The sequence below is a fragment of the Pristiophorus japonicus genome, chromosome 21 (genome assembly GCF_044704955.1).
Source record: "Pristiophorus japonicus isolate sPriJap1 chromosome 21, sPriJap1.hap1, whole genome shotgun sequence".
Classification (NCBI taxonomy): domain Eukaryota; kingdom Metazoa; phylum Chordata; class Chondrichthyes; family Pristiophoridae; genus Pristiophorus; species Pristiophorus japonicus.
The window spans coordinates 44,442,331-44,461,713 of NC_091997.1; the positions used below are offsets into that span (position 1 = coordinate 44,442,331).

General features: G+C 45.3%; 1 protein-coding gene across 3 annotated transcripts in view; it reads left to right on the plus strand.

The window, feature by feature from the left end:
- Window positions 1-19,383, plus strand: part of LOC139233977 (unconventional myosin-Id-like) — a 671,189-nt gene that overhangs the window by 426,267 nt on the left and 225,539 nt on the right. For all 3 annotated transcript variants that reach the window (XM_070864719.1, XM_070864717.1, XM_070864718.1), the window contains exon 21: window positions 3,227-3,381. In XM_070864719.1, coding sequence (XP_070720820.1) covers window positions 3,227-3,381 — 155 coding nt within the window. The remainder of the gene's footprint in view (window positions 1-3,226; window positions 3,382-19,383) is intronic.

Consider the following 19,383-nt stretch of genomic DNA (forward strand, 5'->3'; position numbering starts at 1 on the left):
ATTCCAGTGAATATAAGCCTAGTCGATCCAGACTTTCTTCACATATCAGTCCTGCCATCCCGGGAATCAGTCTGGTGAACCTTCGCTGCATTCCCTCAATCGCAAGAATATCCTTCCTCAGATTAAGAGACCAAAACTGCACACAATACTCGAGGTGTGGTCTCACCAAGGCCCTGTACAACTGCAGTAAGACCTCCCTGCTCCTGTACTCAAATCCCCTCGCTATGAAGGCAGCATGCCATTTGCTTTCTTTACTGCCTGCTGTACCTGCATGCCTACCTTCAACGACTGATGTACCATGACACCCAGGTCTTGTTGCACCTTCCCTTTTACTAATCTGTCACCATTCAGATAATAATCTGACTTCCTGTTTTTGCCACCAAAGTGGATAACCTCACACTTATCCACATTATACTGCATCTGCCATGCATTTGCCCATTCACCTAACCTGTCCAAGTCCCCCTGCAGCCTCCTAGCATCCTCGCAACTCGCACTGTTTCTTTGGAACAGAGGAGGCTGAGGAGAGATCTTATTGAGTTGTATAAAATGATGAGGGACTTAGATAGAGTGGATAGGAAGGACCTATTTCTCTTGGTAGAGAGGTCAAGAACCAGGAGGCATAGATTTAATGTAATTGGTTGAGGTTTAGAGGAGAGTTGAGGGGAAGTTTCTTCACCCAGATGGTAGTGAGGGTCTGAAACTCACCGCCTGAAAGGGTGGTAGAGGCAGAAACCCTCACCACATTTAAAAAGTACTTGCTATGCACTTGAAATGTCATAACCTACAGGGCCAAGGACCAAGTGCTGGAAAATGGAATTCGGCTGGATAGCTCTTTGTTGGCAGGTGCGGACACAATGGGCTGAAATGGCTTCCTTCCGTGCTGTAAATTTCTATGATTCTATGATGTATTTCACTCCTAGATATCCATCATTCCCCATGTATTTCGTTCCTAGGTATCCATCATTCCCCATGTATTTCGCTCCTAGGTATCCTTTATTCCCCTTGTATTTCGCTCCTCGGTATCCTTTATTCCCCATATATTTTGATCCTAGGTATCCATTATTCTCTTGTATCTCGCTCCCAGGTATCCATTATTCCCTGTGACTCGCTCCCAGGTATTCAGTATTCCCTTTGTGACTCACTCCCAAGTATCCATTAATCTCCAGGTATTTCACTCCCTGGATTCTATTATTCTCTGCCCAGGTATCCATTATTTCCCGTATAACTCTGATAAAAAGATCTCTCCATACAAGAAAGGTGCTTTAATAATGCTGAGGTGTCTGGAACTGACTTTTTAGAGGAGCGAATAAGGAGAGTAGGAATGGAAGGAAAGTTCCTGGACCATCCTGCCTGCTTTTGGTGCAGCTCACCTTTCATGGTGTAGATCCAAAGGCTGTGGCAAAGTGGTCAAGGCCTCCGTTGCTGCCATGTTTTGAGAGACAGATGAATTGGCCACAGAACACATCTGATAGCGTAGACTTAATAATAAAGAAACAGCAGCATCGGGCATCGCTTGGCTGTTGTCTTGCTGCAATGTTACCGCAATCACAGGGAAACAAATGAGGCAGGATCCCAGCACAGGCAGTAAGAGATTTCAATGCAGGGTCACAGATGAGCGTGCCCAGGAGGATCTCATTTAGCCATCCCAACAAGCAACCTATTAATCATGAGTTTTAAAATATTTTCTACTTATTTAGATTGTACACAAAAGGTTATTTTCTGCTTTTCCCCATGAGTCTGAAGTTTATTTCCTCTTGAGTATCTCTCATAATTTACCATTCACATAATTTACTATCTCCAGGTCCAGACTTTGGGCTTGTTATCTAGCCTTTGAATCTACAATAAATGAAGGGTGTATGGTCCATAAACACCCTAACCTTTTGGTCTTTTAGTTTAGAATATCAGTAAATTAATGTCCTGTGACACTATCCATAAGAATGGACAATACTCTGTGTTCAGAGAACAAGAGAGCTGATTCACCTTCTACTTCAGCTTGAAGGTGATTATTCCAAAATAAACCCTGAATGGCCATATATTATGGATGTCTGCAGATGGATGGAGACATGATTCCTTTTGAAACAGGTGTGGTACCTCTTTTGAAATTCAACCACTATTGTAAGAAAGTGGAACTTAAAAGTTTTAAACTGGATTAATATCTGTTTAGCTGCTATCCACTTTGGGGATTTTAGTAATCTAATATTCATTAAGTATTAGCAGCACCTTCTATAATAGGTGTGAATTTAGCAACAGTACGATAACACTTACACAGTGCTGCTTTCAACTGTCACAAGATGTGCTGTGATACCCAGTATCATAATGCTGCTGTCACACTTTGACTTTTCCTGAAAAAGTCGTAAAGAATGCGAAACCAAAAGCAATAACAATGAGTTCAAACAAGTCAATACATTATTTCTAAACTGTCAGATTATCAGTAGGGGCTTTTAACATGGAAAATTGAGAAAATAAATTATTCGTTTTCCATATCAAAGCCCCTGCTGATAATCTCCAACCACACAAAACTATATTAGCACAGCATGCAAATTACTCCTCCGTGATACGTATCTCCTCAATTTCTTTATTAATTGAATTAATTGCCATGAGGATATGATGTGTAGCAGCACACTGTGCTAATGCACCAACCTCTGAGACATGGGTGCGTGTCTGTCATTTTTTTGCTGGGCATGTGCTGAGTGACCAGGTTATCATGAGGTTGTAGTTTTGGAGTAGCTGGTGTTGGTAGACAACAACGATATTATCTTAACTCATTTTGTTAATACAGCTCCATTACCCTGCCAGCCTTGTTACATATAGATCCTACTTTTTTTTTTAAAAAGCAAAATAAAAGTTGGTGCAGATTTTGTGCAAATTTATTTTTCCCCTGGAGGAGGACTCAAGTTTGCACTGTCAGTACAATAATTCCCCTGCCATCGTGTCCCCAGTATCTGCTGTTCAAATAGGCAGATAAAATATGATTATGATTCTATAAAGTGTTTGAGCTTTTTATGTAATATTCTATGATTCTATTGGCAGTGCAGCAAGGGAATGGGCCACGTGGATAGATCTTTCAAAGAGCTAGCACAGACACAATGTTCCAAATTGCATTCTCTTTTGCGGTAAAATCTCAATGAATTGCCAATTTCTGATATAGTGCTAAGCATTTGGCTCAGCACAGAAAGCCACATGCAGTGAGTTGGGTGACATTGATGTGTTTTTCCACCCTCTGCAGGTTACTGGAGTGAGCGTGTCAACAGGAAAGGATCAGCTTGTTGTTTTCCACACCAAGGATAACAAAGACCTCATTGTGTGCCTTCATAAAATGCAGCCGGCCAATGAGAACCGCATCGGAGAGCTTGTAGGCGTTGTGGCCAATCACTTCAGAAGGTTAGAGGAATTGGGGGTATCTCTGTACTTTAATATGGGCTGGTGTACACTGACCCTGCGTAGGGGCAACCTAATGCACCTCTTCTGTCCCTTCAAACCCTGTATGACCCAAATGATTATCAAGGGTTTACAGTTCTGTTGCACCTAGCACACAAAGAAAACCTACCAATAGTGACCAGATTCTAGCTCTCTGTGATAGTGTATTCATGTACTAATGTTTTGTGCTGTTTTAAGCCCATTTTTAACATTCGTTTTGTTTCAACGATATTGATTTTCTTTTAATTTTGAATCATTAATTCTAAACCGACCCATAAAATATAAAGATAATCGTATGAGGATTGCATATGTTGCACTACACTGAGATATCACGTGGTTTTCTTATTCTTTTGGGACCTGAATCCTGCCAAGATAGCAAACTGAGACATGCTTACGCCAGGAGAAAATATACATGCAGTTGTGTGTATGCATGCATACAAAACAGGTGGTGTAACAGCAAACTTAATGTACAAGCTTTCTCTCTTCCTCCAGAGTTGTGATTTGGTTAATGAGTGCATCTCTATATGGTAGTTCCCCTCGGGTGTTGCACCTGCTGCAGTCTCTGCTTGAAGTACATAACACATAGCCTCAGATCTTCAATTCTCTTAAAGGAGTCCAGTCAGAAAAAGCATCCTCTTCATCGGCTCAAATTTGCCCAGGAGTTGCTCAGTTTTTTTTTTGGAGCAACTTGATTTTTCTGGAGTATCTTAAAAATCCCCATTCTGCACATTTAATTTGCACCAGTGCAAGTGAGTTAGTTAGGATTTTTTTTAAGCTTCGTTTTTTTTTCAAAAGGGGGCGTTACCAGCCACTTACGCCTGTTTTGGCCATTTAAGCCAGTTTGGACAGCTAATAGTTGCTCCAAACTAACTTAGGCCAGTGTATGTGGCCGCACAGAAAACCCTTGCGGAGAGTTAAGAAATCAGCGCAGGTAGCCAGAGATAGGAGGGTGAAGGGAAGCGGAAAGGATCTTGCAAAGCACTAAGCACCTTCACAACAACATTAAAGAAGCATAAAAACCATAATTAATTAATTAAATAATAAAATTACATCCTACCTTCATAACTCGGCCTGGGAAGCCAGCGGGCCTACCGGTGCGAGAGGCCACTCTCTTACTCTCTTGGGGATAGGTGCAGGTGGGTGGGACGCCCAGGTGGGGGAAGAGAGCACAGGTAACTGGCCACACGCAACACACAGCAGGCTGGGCTCGCAGAGCACGAAGGCTGCAGGAGTCTGCTGACCCCTCCTCCCCCCCCCCCCCCCACTTCCCACCAACTGATCAAAACACTTTTTTTCCCCCCCCTCCCCCTCCGATCAAAACTCTTTCTCCCCCACCCCCCCCCCCTCCCCATCAAAACTCTCCTCACTAAACAAAGCACAACCATCGATAAATAAAAAATAAAACTCAAGTCTTACCTCGGCCCGGGAAGTCAGCCGGCTGGCCGGGGCGGGAGACCACTCGGCCGGGGATAGGTGCGGGACTCTCCAGCAAATGCAGCAGCCCGGCACGCATCGTGAGGCCACTCGGCCTGGGATAGAGGCGAGACATTAGGTCCCACGCTGCAGAAGAGCTACTACGCATGCATGAAACCTCCAGTGCACATGTGTTGAGCTGCTGGCACTCTTGAGCGCAGGGCCCTAGCTCTGCCCCCTAATTGGATTGCCGCGCCAAGCACAAGGACAGTCGACAGAGCGGGAAGAATACGGGGATATGTTTTCAGCGCCGTTTTGAGCGTAGGAAGTCAGCGCACCTCACGTGAGTGCACCAAAAAAACCGGATGGCTAAATTTGGGCCCCATACAACAAGGAATCAGTTCTTTTATGTATCTTTGATATAGAATTCTAAGTACTACATTTACCCAGCAAACCATTATAAAGTTGGCCGCCATTCAATGCAGTAAATGTTGTCAACATTTTCTCAGGTTGTGCTCATATTAAGTTAACCATGGCTATTAGTAAATGTCTTTCAAGATGCTTTTCATGACTTTGTACTCGCAAATCAAGATTTAAATATTGGTAGCATTACAACATGAAATAAATAGGATGTAACTTGCTTAATTCCATAGCATGCAAAGAAGATAAGTCAATTAAGTCAAAAAAAATAGACTGCTTGAATCACCTGTTGTCATCTACTTGCTGCTGCACTGTGCAACAACACTACTTGCATCACTATAGCTCTTTTAATGCAGTAAAACGTCCCAAGGCGCTTCACAGAAGCATTATTAAACAAAATTGGACACTGAGCTACATAAAGAGATATTAAGACAGATGAGAGTTAGGTTTTAAGGAGTGCCTAAAAGAAAGAGAAAGAGGTAGAAATTCCTACTGCAAGCGTATATAAATAAATTTTACATGATAGCAGATATGCAACTAATCACTGACTTCAAAATGTTGACCCATTTTATGGTATATATCAATGGCTTGGACTTGAATGTTGGGGGTATGATTCAGAAGTTTGCAGATGACACTAAAATCGGCTGTGTGGTTGATAATGAAGAGGAAAGCTGTGGACTGCAGGAAGATGTCAATGTACTGGTCAGGTGGGCAGAACAGTGGTAAATGGAATTCAATCCGGATAAGTGTGAGGTAATGCATTTGGGGAGGGCTAACAAGCAAAGAGAATACACATTAAATGGTACCGCACTGAAAAGTGTAGAGGAACAAAGGGACCTTGGAGTGCAGGTCCACAGATCCCTGAAGATAGCAGGGCAGGTAGATATGGTGGTTAAGAAGGCATATGGAATACTTGCCTTTTATTAGTCGAGACATGGAATACAAGAGCAAGGACGTTATGCTTGAATTGTATAAAACACTGATTAGGCCGCAGCTGGAGTACTGTGTGCTGTTCTGGTCAACACATTACAGGAAAGATGTGATTGCACTGGAAGGTTGCAGAGGAGATTTTCAAGAATGTTGCCTGGACTGGAGAATTTTGGCTATGAGGAAAGATTGGAGATGTTGGGTCTGTTTTCTTTGGAACAGAGGAGGTTGAGGGGAGATCTGATTGAGGTGTATAAGATGATGAGGGGCCTAGATAGAGTGGATAGGAAGGACCTGTTTCCCTTGGCAAAGGGGTCAACAACTAGGGGGCATAGATTTAAAGTAATTGGGGGGAGGTATAGTGGAGATATGAGAGGACATTTCTTGACCCAGAGGGTGGTGAGGGTCTGGAACTCACTTCCTGAAAGGGTGGTGGAGGCAGAAAGCCTCGCCACATTTTAAAATACTTGGATGTGCACTTTAATTGCTGTAACCTACAGGGCTATGGACCAAGAGCCGGAAAGTGGGATTAGGCTGGATGGCTCTTGATCAGCCAGCACGGACACGGTGGGCCGAAATAGCCTCCTTCCATGCTGTAAATTTCTATTATTCTATGATAAGCAGATCTTGCAAATAATCTTGTTAGATATGTTACATAAATAGGTTCTGTAGTGTAGTGTAGTGGTTAAGGTACTGTTGGCAACCGAAAAGGTTATGAGTCCAAAACTCACTGAAATTGAATGTGACATGTTTGGTAAAAATGACTATGGAAGCTACAGTTTTGTAATAAAAACCCAACTGGCTCCCTTCAGGAAAGGGAAACTGCTGCCCAGTCCAGTCGATATGTGACTTTTAATGGCATCTGAAGTGACCAAGCAGTTGTAAAGCCGTCACTACGAAGTTCAAGGTGTGGCCCATCACCACCTTCTACTTCCATGTCCCAAGGACAAATTTATAAAATGATTGCTGCAGATGGGGTCTGCAGTGGAGCGGTAAAATATTCTGAGTGCGCCATATTTTTGGAAGATATATGATGGGACAGAAAATTGTACTTTGAAATCTTCAGAGAATTTAAATGGTTAAAAATGCATGCCCTGTTCCTCCCTTCTCCCCAATTCAAATTAGGAACCAAATTGCTCGTTAAGCTGATAAATCTGATTACAGTTACAGAGTACTGATAAACTAGACCTTTTGTTTCCCTTTATTGTTGCTAACCGAAATAGCAGGTGGCCTAATCTAATCTTTAAACACACAAAATTATGGCTTACTGTGTTTTAGAAAAAAAATTATTTGCCTGCCCTGGCCTCAGCTGGGGTTTTACTGTTGGTCGTCATATCAGAAAACAGCTGACTGTTTTCAGCATCAGTGTAGAAGTGTGTGAAATAAAAGATCCTGACTATCGCACTGTTAATGGGGATCCTTACTGGGAAGGTTTACGGTAATGTAGATCTGTATAAGATTACACATTAATGTGAGGAAGGATAATTTGATGGTGGCTTTTGTTTTGTTGAAAAGAATTACCGAAACACACTAGCCCATTTGACAACCGCTTTTGAACACATGGCACCAACCAAATCATCCAAATAATGTTGGCCTAAATGTGAAGTGGCATTGATGGTGACTGTGGACCACAAACTTCTGGCAGGAGGTGAAGTTTATAACAAAAGAACTGCAAAGTTGATAACATAACAGTTTAAAACAATGGCTAACCAAATTGTTGAACCTTGAGGGTTCAGGACCTTGGCTTCATGGGACCAAATATTTGGGTTTCTGACATTCCATGCTTCCGTTTAAGGGAACTAAATCAATGGGGAGGACCTGAAAATCAGGATAGAAGCAGGTCCTGAATGATCAAAATGCAATCAGGCTGAACTTTGAATGTCTTAAGAAATGAGGGGCCATGTTTCAGGTTTTTTTTAAAAATTTCCTGAAAAACCTTTGGCACAAAATCTCTGTTCCTGATATGGCTGAACCTTTTAAGATGTAGTTGCAGCATTTATTGTCCTAACCATGTGCCGATCCTGTTGACTCAGTACAAACTCTTGAAGAATGATGAGTCAGAGAATGATGTAATTGCAGTAAAAGCCTCTTAAAGGGAGAACTCCTGCGGCAAGCAAAACACTTCCTTCATCTGTTCACTGCTGACTAGAAGACGGCAGATAACGTACATGTACCAATCGGGTGCAAGATGTGGTTAGTCGCACCGTTTCTGTTGGTGTGTGTGTATTATATAATAATGACTGCAAATCCGTCCAGTTGAAAGCCTTAGGCCCTATTGTACTGTATGGCAATAAGAGAAAGCTGTACACGCCTAATCTATCATGCTAGGTGTACATCATGTAGCTCTGGTAAAGCCCATTCAATCATCACAAAGGGTCAGAATACTGGCTTACCTTCTTGCAAAAGGAATCCCTTAACTACTGCTTTTGTTTGAACCACCTGCATCTGCTTAATCCATTAATGGATTTGCTTCATTGCTAGCCTAATGCTGTATTTACTTTCACGCAATGTCACCAATGACAGCCCTGACAGCAGCAGCCCTGCCATCTAATTAAAAGGCACTAGTGCTGCCCTATGGAGAGTCTGAGACCTGCAGAATAAGCTGGCAGAGTAATTGAAGTCCCTCATCCCTGGTACCATTCTAATAAATCTACTCTGCCGGACATCCTTCCTAAAGTATGGTGGCCAGAATTGGACACAATACTCCAGCTGGGGCCTAAACAGTGATTTATAAAGGTTTAGCATCCATCTTTGCTTTAGTAGTCTATGCCTCTGTTTATAAAGCCAAGGATCCTGTATGCTTTTTTAACAGCCTTCTCGACTTGTCCTACCACCTTTTGTGTACGTACACCCCCAGGTCATTCTGTTCCTGCACTACCTTTAAAATTGTACCATTTAGTTCGTGTTGCATTCCTTATTCTTCTTACCAAAAAGAAACACTTCACACTTCTCTGCACTTAACTTAATCTGCCATGTGTCTGCCCTGTCTGTCTTTCTGAAGTCTGTTACTATCGTCCTCACTGTTTACAACATTTGAGTTTTTTGTCTTCTGCAAACTTTGAAATTATGCCCTGTATACGCAAGTCCAGGTTATTAATATATATCAAAAAGAGTGATGGTCCTAATACAGACCCTTGAGACCTGGGGAACACCACTGTATACTTCCCTCCAGTCTGAAAAACAGCCGTTCACCACTACACTCTGCTTTCTGTCCTTTTAGCCAATTTCAAATCCATGCTGCCACTGCCCACTTAATCCCATGGGCTTTAATTTTGCTAACACATCCATTACTTTTCCACTTTTTCCTCCTCCTTTCCTTTTCTCTCTATCCCTCCTTGACCACTCTCCCCTGTAGTCATGCCTCCTTTCATGTCTCCTCTCTTGGATTCTCTGCCCTCCAAAATCTCTATCCCAGTTCTTTATTACTCCTCGACCTTCCTACTCTCCTGCTGTCGTCCCACGCTTGACTCCCTAGATAAGCCTACAGCTTCCCTCTGTGCTTCTCTTGGCATCCTACGAAGGGCCCATCGAGGCACTCATTGCTGCCTCTTTACGAGCAGCAACCCCAACTGTCCCACTCTTGCCGACATTCCCGCCCAGCATGCCCACTGAGGGCTAATCTTACCAATCTCCCCCCCCCCCCCCATCCAACTCACCATCCCCAGCACTGACCCTGTGGACGCTGACAGTGGGGCAACTTTCACCGACCTCTCCGCTTCTCCCTTCACAATGTCCATTCATTTGCGAACAAGGCCCTTCCCATCCATGAGCTTATCGTAGATGGTGGCATCGATATCATAGCCCTGACGGAAACTTGGTTGAGGGATGATGACACCTTGCGCTTAATTGAAGCCTCCTCATCTGGTTATCCCCTCCAGCACTTGCCCCACTCAGACCACCGTGGTGGCAGTGTGGCTATCATCAACAAATCACCCCTTTGAGCATCTCGCCTTATTCTCACCACCTCCTGTTTAAAATTTTCATTCCCTACCGCCCACCCACGTACCATAAGAATTTTGTTACCAATATTTCTTCACTACTTCCCTCCCTCTACCTCTGCACTGAACGATTTCTCATCCTCAGTGATTTCAATCTCCATCTCAATTCAGCATGCTCTCTCTCCTCTGAGTTCATGAGCCTCCTATCCTCTCTTAATCTCTCCCTCCATGTAAACTCCCCAACCCATATTCACAGCCTTCCCCTCAACCTTGCCATGTCTCGTGGCCTCGCTACTCCCATCATGTCAATCGCAGGTAAGGCCATCTCTGACCACTTCCATGTATCGCTCTCCACCCACGTCCCCCTCCCACCATAACCCCCCCGCTCCCCTCCCCGCCACAACCCTACCTCCTCCTGTATCCGCCTCTGGGGGAAAAAAAACTCTCCTGACTCTCTTACAAATGCACTTATGAACTCCCAACTGTCCAGTTTTTAGCCCTCCATTCACCATGACATTTCTGCGGTGACCGATCTGCTCAATCACACCCTCACCAACACTTTTGAGACCCTAGTCTCTCTCTCTCTCTATCTTTCTCACACTCTGGCTGTTCCCTCTGGCACAGCCCTGATCTTCACTTCCTTGGGCCCAAGTTTCGGGCTGCGCCGACGCCCATTTTTCGCGCCACAAAGTGCGCCTAAAAAAAAAAAACTTGCCTATTCTCTGGCTCCCTGCAGGTCCTCTGAAGCTGGGCGCAGCGCAGCACAAGCTGTAGGGGGCGGAGCCAGGTCCCTGCGCTGAAAACAGTGCCGGGACCTCTGCACATGCGTGCTACAGTGGGCGTGCATGTGCAGTAGCTCCAGGCGTCCAAAACTGTGGGAGGGGCCCAAAGCACGCAGCTCCTAGCCCTGGCCGAATGGCCTCACTGGGGCTGCATGGATAAGGCTCCTCCCACCTGACCGGACCCAATCCGACCCCCGCTCTCCACCCACCACAACCCCCCCCCCGGGCGACCCCCACACCCCCCCCGGACCTCCGAGACCCAACACCACCTACCTGTAAATCCAGCCCGGAGTCTTGGGCCTCCCCACCCACCCCTCCCTCCTCTCTCCCTCCCTCCCTCCCGCCCTCCCTCCCTCCCGCCCTCCCTCCTCTCTCCTTCCCTCTCTCCATCCTCTCTCCTTCCCTCTCTCCATCCTCTCTCCTTCCCTCTCTCCATCCTCTCACCTTCCCTCTCTCCATCCTCTCTCCTTCCCTCTCTCCATCCTCTCCTTCCCTCCCCCCTCCTCTCTCTCTCTCTCCTTCCCTCCCTCCCTCCCTCCCTCGCTCCTTCCTCGCTCCTTCCCTCCCTCAATCCTCTCCCTTCTCCTCCTTCCACTCCTCCTCCACCCCCCCCCCCCCCCCCCCGCCTCCTGTTCGGCCGCTTCTGCTTCTCCCCTTCCTTCCCCGAGCCTACCAGGCGAAACTTCCTCCCCAGCCCTGACCTCACATCTTTCTCCAGTTTCTCTCCAATCTCTCCTCACGACCTTTCTGAGCTCATCCTGTCCATGAGAACCACTTCCTGTTCCCTGGACCCTATTCCCACCAAACTGCTAACCACCTAATTTCCTTTTCTGGCTCCCATGTTAGCTGATATTGTTAACGGTTCTCTTTCCTTTGGTACTGTACCTCTCATCCTCAAATCTGCCGTCATCACCTCTTATCTCAAAAAAACAACCCTTGACCCCTCCGTCCTTGCAAACTACCACCCCATGTCCAACCTCCCTTTCTTCTCCAAAGTCCTTGAACATGTTGTAGCCTCCCAAATCTGTGGCTATCTTTCCAGCAATTCCATGTTTGAATCCCTCCAATCCGGTTTCCACGCCTGCCACAGTACTGAACCGGCTCTCATCAAAGTCACACATGACATCCTTTGTGACTGTGACAAAGGACAACTATCCCTCCTCATCCTTCTTGACTTGTCTGCAGCCTTTGACATGGTTAACCATTCTATCCTTCTCCAACGTCTCTCCACCATTGTCCAGCTGGGTGGGACTGCACTCACCTGGTTCCATTCTTATCTGTCTAATTGTAGCCAGAGACTCTCCGACAATGGCTTCTCTTCCCGCCCCTGCATCATTACCCCTGGTGTCCCCAAAGGATCTATCCTTGGTACCCTCCAAATTCTCATCTACATGTTGCCCCTTGGTGACATCATCCGAAAACATGCCGTCTGTTTCCACATGTACGCTGATGACACCAAGCTCTACCTCATGACCACTTCTCTCGACCGCTCCACGGTCTCTCAATTGTCAGACTGCTGGTCCAACATCCAGTTCTGGGTGAGCAGAAATGTTCTCCAATTGAATATTGGGAAGACCGAAGCCATTGTCTTTGGGCCCCACCACAAACTGCGTTCCCTAGCCACCGACTCCATCCCTTGCCCTAGCATCTGTCTGAGGCTGAACCACAATCTCAGGATTGCTATCAGTGCCACGTGCTCGTCAGAGTAGGAATCACAGGAAAGGTCAGATGAATACGTGGCTTCAGGAGTGGTGCAGAAGGGAGGGATTCAAATTCCTGGGACATTGGAACCAGTTCTGGGGGAGGTGGGACCAGTACAAACCGGACGGTCTGTACCTGAGCAGGACCGGAACCAAAGACCGAGGGGAAGTGTTTGCTAGTGCTGTTGGGGAGGAGTTAAACTAATATGGCAGGGGGATGGGAACCTATGCAGGGAGACAAGAGGGAAGTAGAATGGGGGCAGAAGCAAAAGATGGAAAGAAGAAAAGTAAAAGTGAAGGGCAGAGAAACCCAAGGCAAAAATCAAAAAGGGCCATTACAGCAAAATTCCAAAAGGGCAAAATGTGTTAAAAAGACAAGCCTGAAGGCTCTATGCCTCAATGCAAGAGTATTCGTAATAAGGTGGATGAATTAACTGCACAGGCAGCAAATAATGAATATGATATAATTGGCATCACGGAGACATGGCTCCAGGGTGACCAAGGCTGGGAACTCAACATCCAGAGGTATTCAACATTCAGAAAGGATAGACAGAAAGGAAAAGAGGTGGGGTAGCATTGCTGGTTAAAGAGGAAATTAACGCAATAGTAAGGAAGGACATTAGCTTGGATGATGTGGAATCTGTATGGGTGGAGTTGCGGAATACTAAATGGCAGAAAGCGCTAGTGGGAGTTGTGTACAGACCACCAAACAGTAGTAGTGAGGTTGGGGACAGCGTCAAACAAGAAATTCGGGACGTGTGCAATAAAGGTACAGCAGTTATCATGGGCGACTTTAATCGACATATAGATTGGGCTAACCAAACTGGTAGCAATACGGTGAAGGAGGATTTCCTTGAGTGTATTAGGGATGGTTTTCTAGACCAATATGTCGAGGAACTAACGAGAGAGCTGGCCATCCTAGACTGGGTGATGTGTAATGAGAAAGCACTAATTAGCAATCTTGTTGTATGGTAGAATTCTTTATTAAGATGGAGAGTGACACAGTTAATTCAGAGACTAGGGTCCTGAACTTAAGGAAAGGTAACTTCGATGGTATGAGGCGTGAATTGGCTAGAATAGGCTGGCAAATGATACTTAAATGGTTGACGGTGGATAGGCAATGGCAAACATTTAAAGATCACATGGATAAATTTCAGCAATTGTACATCCCTGTCTGGAGTAAAAATAAAATGGGAAAGGTGGCTCAACCGTGGCTAACAAGGGAAATTGAGGATAGTGTTAAATCCAAGGAAGAGGCATATAAATTGGCCAGAAAAAGCAGCAAACCTGAGGACTGGGAGAAATTTAGAATTCAGCAGAAGAGGACAAAGGATTTAATTAGCAGAGGGAAAATAGAGTATGAGAGGAAGTTTGCCGGGAACATAAAAACTGGCTGCAAAAGCTTCTATAGATATATGAAGAGAAAAAGATTGGTGAAGACAAACGTAGGTCCCGTGCAGTCAGATTCAGGTGAATTTATAATGGGGAACAAAGAAATGATAGACCAGTTGAACAAATACTTTGGTTCTGTCTTCACGAAGGAAGACACAAATTACCTTCCGGAAGTACTAGGGGACCGAGGGTCGAGTGAGAAGGAGGAACTGAAGGATATTATTAGGTTAGAAATTGTGTTAGGGAAATTGATGGGATTGAAAGCCGATAAAACCCCTGGGCCTGATAGTCTGCATCCCAGAGTACTTAAGGAAGTGGCCACAGAAATAGTGGATGCATTGGTGATCATTTTCCAACAGTCTATCAACTCTGGATTAGTTCCTATGGACTGGAGGGTAGCTAATGTAACACCACTTTTTAAAAAAGGAGGGAAAGAGAAAATGGGTAATTATAGACCGGTCAGCCTGACATCAGTAGTGGGGAAAATATTGGAATCAAATATTAAAGATGAAATAGCAGCGCATTTGGAAAGCAGTGACAGGATTGGTCCAAGTCAGCATGGATTTATGAAGGGGAAATCATGCTTGACAAATCTCCTGGAATTTTTTGAGGATGTAATTAGTAGAGTGGACAAGGGAGTACCAGTGGATGTGGGGTATTTGGACTTTCAAAAGGCTTTTGACAAGGTCCCACACAAGAGATTGGTGTGTAAAATCAAAGCACATGGTATTGGGGGTAATGTACTGATGTGGATAGAGAACTGGTTGGCAGACAGGAAGCAGAGAGTCAGGATAAATGAATGGTCCTTTTCAGAATGGCAAGCAGTGACTAGTGAATGCTGCTGGGCTCAGTGCTGGGACCCCAGCTCTTTACAATATACATTAATGATTTAGATGAAGGAATTGAGTGTAATATCTCCAAGTTTGCAGATGACACTAAACTGGGTGGCGGTGTGAGCTGTGAGGAGGATGCTAAGAGGCTTCAGGATGACTTGGACAGATTAGGTGAGTGGGCAAATACATGACAGATGCAGTATAATGTGGATAAATGTGAGGTTATCCACTTTGGGGTCAAAAAAACAAAGGTAGAATATTATCTGAATGGCGGCAGATTCGGAAAAGGGGAGGTGCAATGAGACCTCGGTATCATGGTTCATCAGTCATTGAAAGTTGGCATGCAGGTACAGCAGGCGGTGAAGAAGGCAAATGGTATGTTGGCCTTCATAGCTAGGGGATTTGAGTATAGCAGCAGGGAGGTCTTACTGCAGTTGTACAGGGCCTTGGTGAGGCCTCACCTGGAATATTGTGTCAGTTTTGGTCTCCTAATCTGAGGAAGGACGTTTTTGCTATTGAGGGAGTGCAGCAGTCTGATTCCCGGGCTGGCTGGACTGACATATGAGGAGAGACTGGATCAACTGGGCCTTCATACACTGGAGTTTAGAAGGATGAGAGGGGATCTTATAGAAACATATGAGATTCTGACGGGACTGGACAGGTTTGATGTTGAATGTTCCCGATGTTTGGGAAGTCCAGAACCAGGGGACACAGTCTTGGGATAAGGGGTAGGCCATTTAGGACTGAGATGAGGAGAAACTTCTTCACTGAGTTGTAAACCTGTGGAATTCCCTACCGCAGAGAGTTGTTGATGCCAGTTCATCGTATATATTCAAGAGGGAGTAGATATGGCCCTTACGGCTAAAGGGATTAAGGGGTACAGAGAGAAAGCAGGAAAGGGGTACTGAGGAAATGATCAGCCATGATCTTATTGAATGGTGGTGCAGGCTCGAAGGGTCAAATGGCCTACTCCTGCACCTATTTTCTATGTAACCATGGTGTCGTATTTGACCCTGAAATGAGCTTTCGACCACAGATCTGCAGCATAACTAAGACCACCTATTTCCACCATCATAACATCGCCTGACTCCGTCCTTGCATCAGCTCATCCACTGCTGAAGCCCTACTTCCATGCCTTTGTTAGCTCTAGACTTGACTATTCCCATCATCATCATTAAAGACAGTCCCTCGGAATCGAGGAAGACTTGCTTCTACTCCTGAAGTGAGTTCTTTTGGTGGCTGAACAGTGCAATACGAGAGCCACAGACTCTGTCACAGGTGGGACAGATAGTCGTTGAGGGAATGGGTTGGTGGGACTGTTTGCTGCACGCTCTTTCCGCTGCCTGCACTTGATTTCTGCATGCTCTTGGCGTTGCGACTCGAGGTGCTCAGCGCCCTCTCGGATGCACTTCCTCCACTTAAGACGGTCTTTGGTCAGGGACTTCCAGGTGTCAGTGGGGATGTCGCACTTTATCAGGTAGCATTTCTGCTGCCCACCTTTGGCTCGTTTGCCGTGAAGGAGATCTGAGTAGAGCGCTTGCTTATTCCAATACACTCCTGGCTGACCTCCTACATTCTACCCTATGTAAACTGTAGGTGATCCAAAACTCGGCTGCCGTGTCTTCATTCGCACCAAGTCCCGCTCACCCATCACCCCTGTGCTCGCTGACCTACATTGCCTTCCAGTTAAACAATGCCTTGATTTCAAAATTCTCATCCTTGTTTTCAAATCCCTTCATAGCCTCGCCTTCCCTATCTCTGTAATCTCTTCCAGCCCCACAACCCCCCGAAATGTCTGTGCTCCTCTAAATCTGCCCTCTTAAGCAACCCTGCTTATAATCGCTCAACCATCGGTGACTGTGCTTTCTGTTGCCTAGGCCCTAAACTCTGGAATTCTCTCCCTAAACCTCTCCTCCTCTCTACCTCTCTTTCCTCCTTCAAGACGCTCCTTAATACCTACCTGTTTGACCAAGCTTTTGGACACCTGCCCTAATTTCTCCTTATGCAGCTCGGTGTTACATTTTTTATGTCATAATACTCCTGTGAAGCGCCTTGGGTCATTTCAGTATGTTAAAGGCGCTATATAAATACAAGTTATTGTTATGTGGCACTTTATCAAACGCCTTTAAAAGTCCACATGCACAATATTAACCGCACTACCTTCATCAACCCTCTCCGTTACTTCATCAAAGAACTCAATCAAAGGAATGTTGGTATTTACCTCAAGGAGATTGGAATTCAGGACGTAATACTTCAGTTGTACAGAGCCTTGGCCTGACCCCATCTCGAGTACTGCGTTCTGTTTTGGGCACTGAATCTCAGGAAAGACATATCGGCCTTGGAAGGGCAATTCATCAGAATTATACCAGAGTTTAAAGGGTTAAATAATGAGGATAGTTTGCATTAACTTGACTTGTATTACCTTGAGTTTAGAAGGTGGATGACTTAAACCAGGTACTTAAAATGATTAAGGACGATAGGGAAACCATTTCCTCTGGTATGGGAATCTGGAGCAAGAGGGCATAATAAAGTTAGAGTGTGGCCATTTGGGACTGAAATTAGGACGCACTTTTTCACACAAAGGTTAGTGGAAATCTGGAATTCTCTATCCCAAATGGCTGCTGATGCTGGGTCCATTGAAATTTTCAAGACTGAGATCGATAGATCTTTGTTGGGTAAGGGTATCAAGGGAACTGGAGCCAAGAGATGTAAACAAGGTATAGATCAGCCATGATCTAATTGAATGGCGGAACAGGCCCATGGGGTTGAATGGCCTACTTCTGTTCTTATGTTCCTATGAACCAAACACTAGAAGGTACAAGTGGTGACCCACAAAGACACTGCCTACTGGTGTATTCTTTCTTTCACTGTGGAGAAGCACTCGAGCCTCTGCTCAATTCCTCAACTTGATGCAGAGGCCAAGATCGAGAAAATGGCCTGTTAGGAATTATGGGTGAAAACCCCAAGTACAAAGCATTGAAATACTGTACCAATAAGCTGTTGCCTCACATCTTTGAAAGCTCTTTTCTTCCCAAACAAAATGTAGTCTTTAGCATTTACTTTTCCTCTTGCAGCTAAACCCATTTTAATAGTGTGTTTCTTTAACTGTTTCTGAAAATCGAAATCTGCACAGAAGCAGTTTCTGTTGTACAGGAAGTTTCTATTTGAAGCACTGTACCTATAGAGTACAGCATGTAATTGAGATAAATCCAGTAACACTTTTGAGTTTCTGTCCTTCAAAAGGCTGATGATTTCATCTTACTGAGACAGTGGAATTTCACCAGATTATCACAGTTCTGTTTGTTTAAAACTTAAGTGGTTAGAAATTCAGCGCGCCCGAAACGGGTCGCACCTATCGCTGTTGATGTGTTTTCACCACCGCTGTAGATGAGGTGGCCTTTTGCGCGAAATTCAGCTGTCATTTTTTTCCTTGAGCGGACCGGAAGTTGGTCATATCTTCAACAGACTTCGGGCCCTCTCTGATAACTTCTTGTTCTGTGGTTATTTGACACACTGGTAAAGTGGGGCAGTAGTGCAGCGGTGAGCACACTAGAGGGGCGGATATGGAGGTGGGACGGGGTCTCCGCTGCTGTCGGTCATCAGCGTAGCGCTGATGACGCCATGAAGCTTGTACGTCACCAAGTACCTCCCCTTCGCTGCGAACTCTGCGATTTTTTTTTTTCAGTTAGATTCCACTGGACCACCAGGGAGGGTTTCGGCCGGGCTAGCAGCCTGGCACCCAAGAGGGGTGTTGGTGCCCCGGCCAAACCCAGGGGCATAATTGTCGTGCTGACCTAGCAGTCAGCCGACAAAAAAAAAGGCAGCCGCAGCATTGCGCCTTCCCCTTGAATGGCTGCCACACAGCCATGTCGCACACACTTCGAACATGGTGCACCGACAGACAAAACTGTTGGGGGCACTGCTCGGCGGCCTGAAGATTTTTTAAGCTGAATTTTGATTGAGATGCGGGAGATCAGTGGTATGCACTTAGGGGGATCGGCAGCAGCGGGGCAGAAGTGGGGACCGCCGGAAAAAGCACCGAGGTGAATTTCACTCACAGCGGTCAGTCGACTCCAAATCAGCGGCCATTCGACTGTTGCGTGGCTGCCGCTTTCCGGCATTTTCAGGAGGCTGAATTTCGACCCCAAGATGTCACTTTAGGACCGAAAGAAAACACTTTCCTCTGCTTCTTATGAGTCACCTAGAGTTAGGCAGGTACTGAGAGCATTTACCAGTGTGTCAAATTATCACAGAGCAAGAAGTTATCAGAGAGGGCCCGAAGTCTGTTGAAGATATGTATTCTGCTTTATAAATAATTGATCATTGACATGAGCTTCATGAGGAGGAAATGGATTACAACTGGAGTGACAGATATCCAATCAGCAGCCATTCTCGAGCCCATGTTTTTCCTGTGGTTACTGTGTAGTTTTTGCCATAAGTGTGGTTTTTATTTCCTTCAGTTATATCACTGAAACTTGCCAATTTCACTCAGTAAAAGGGTGGAGTCCAATGTGACCCAGTAGTTTATTTCTCCCTGAGCCATTGCTCATCATTTACACTC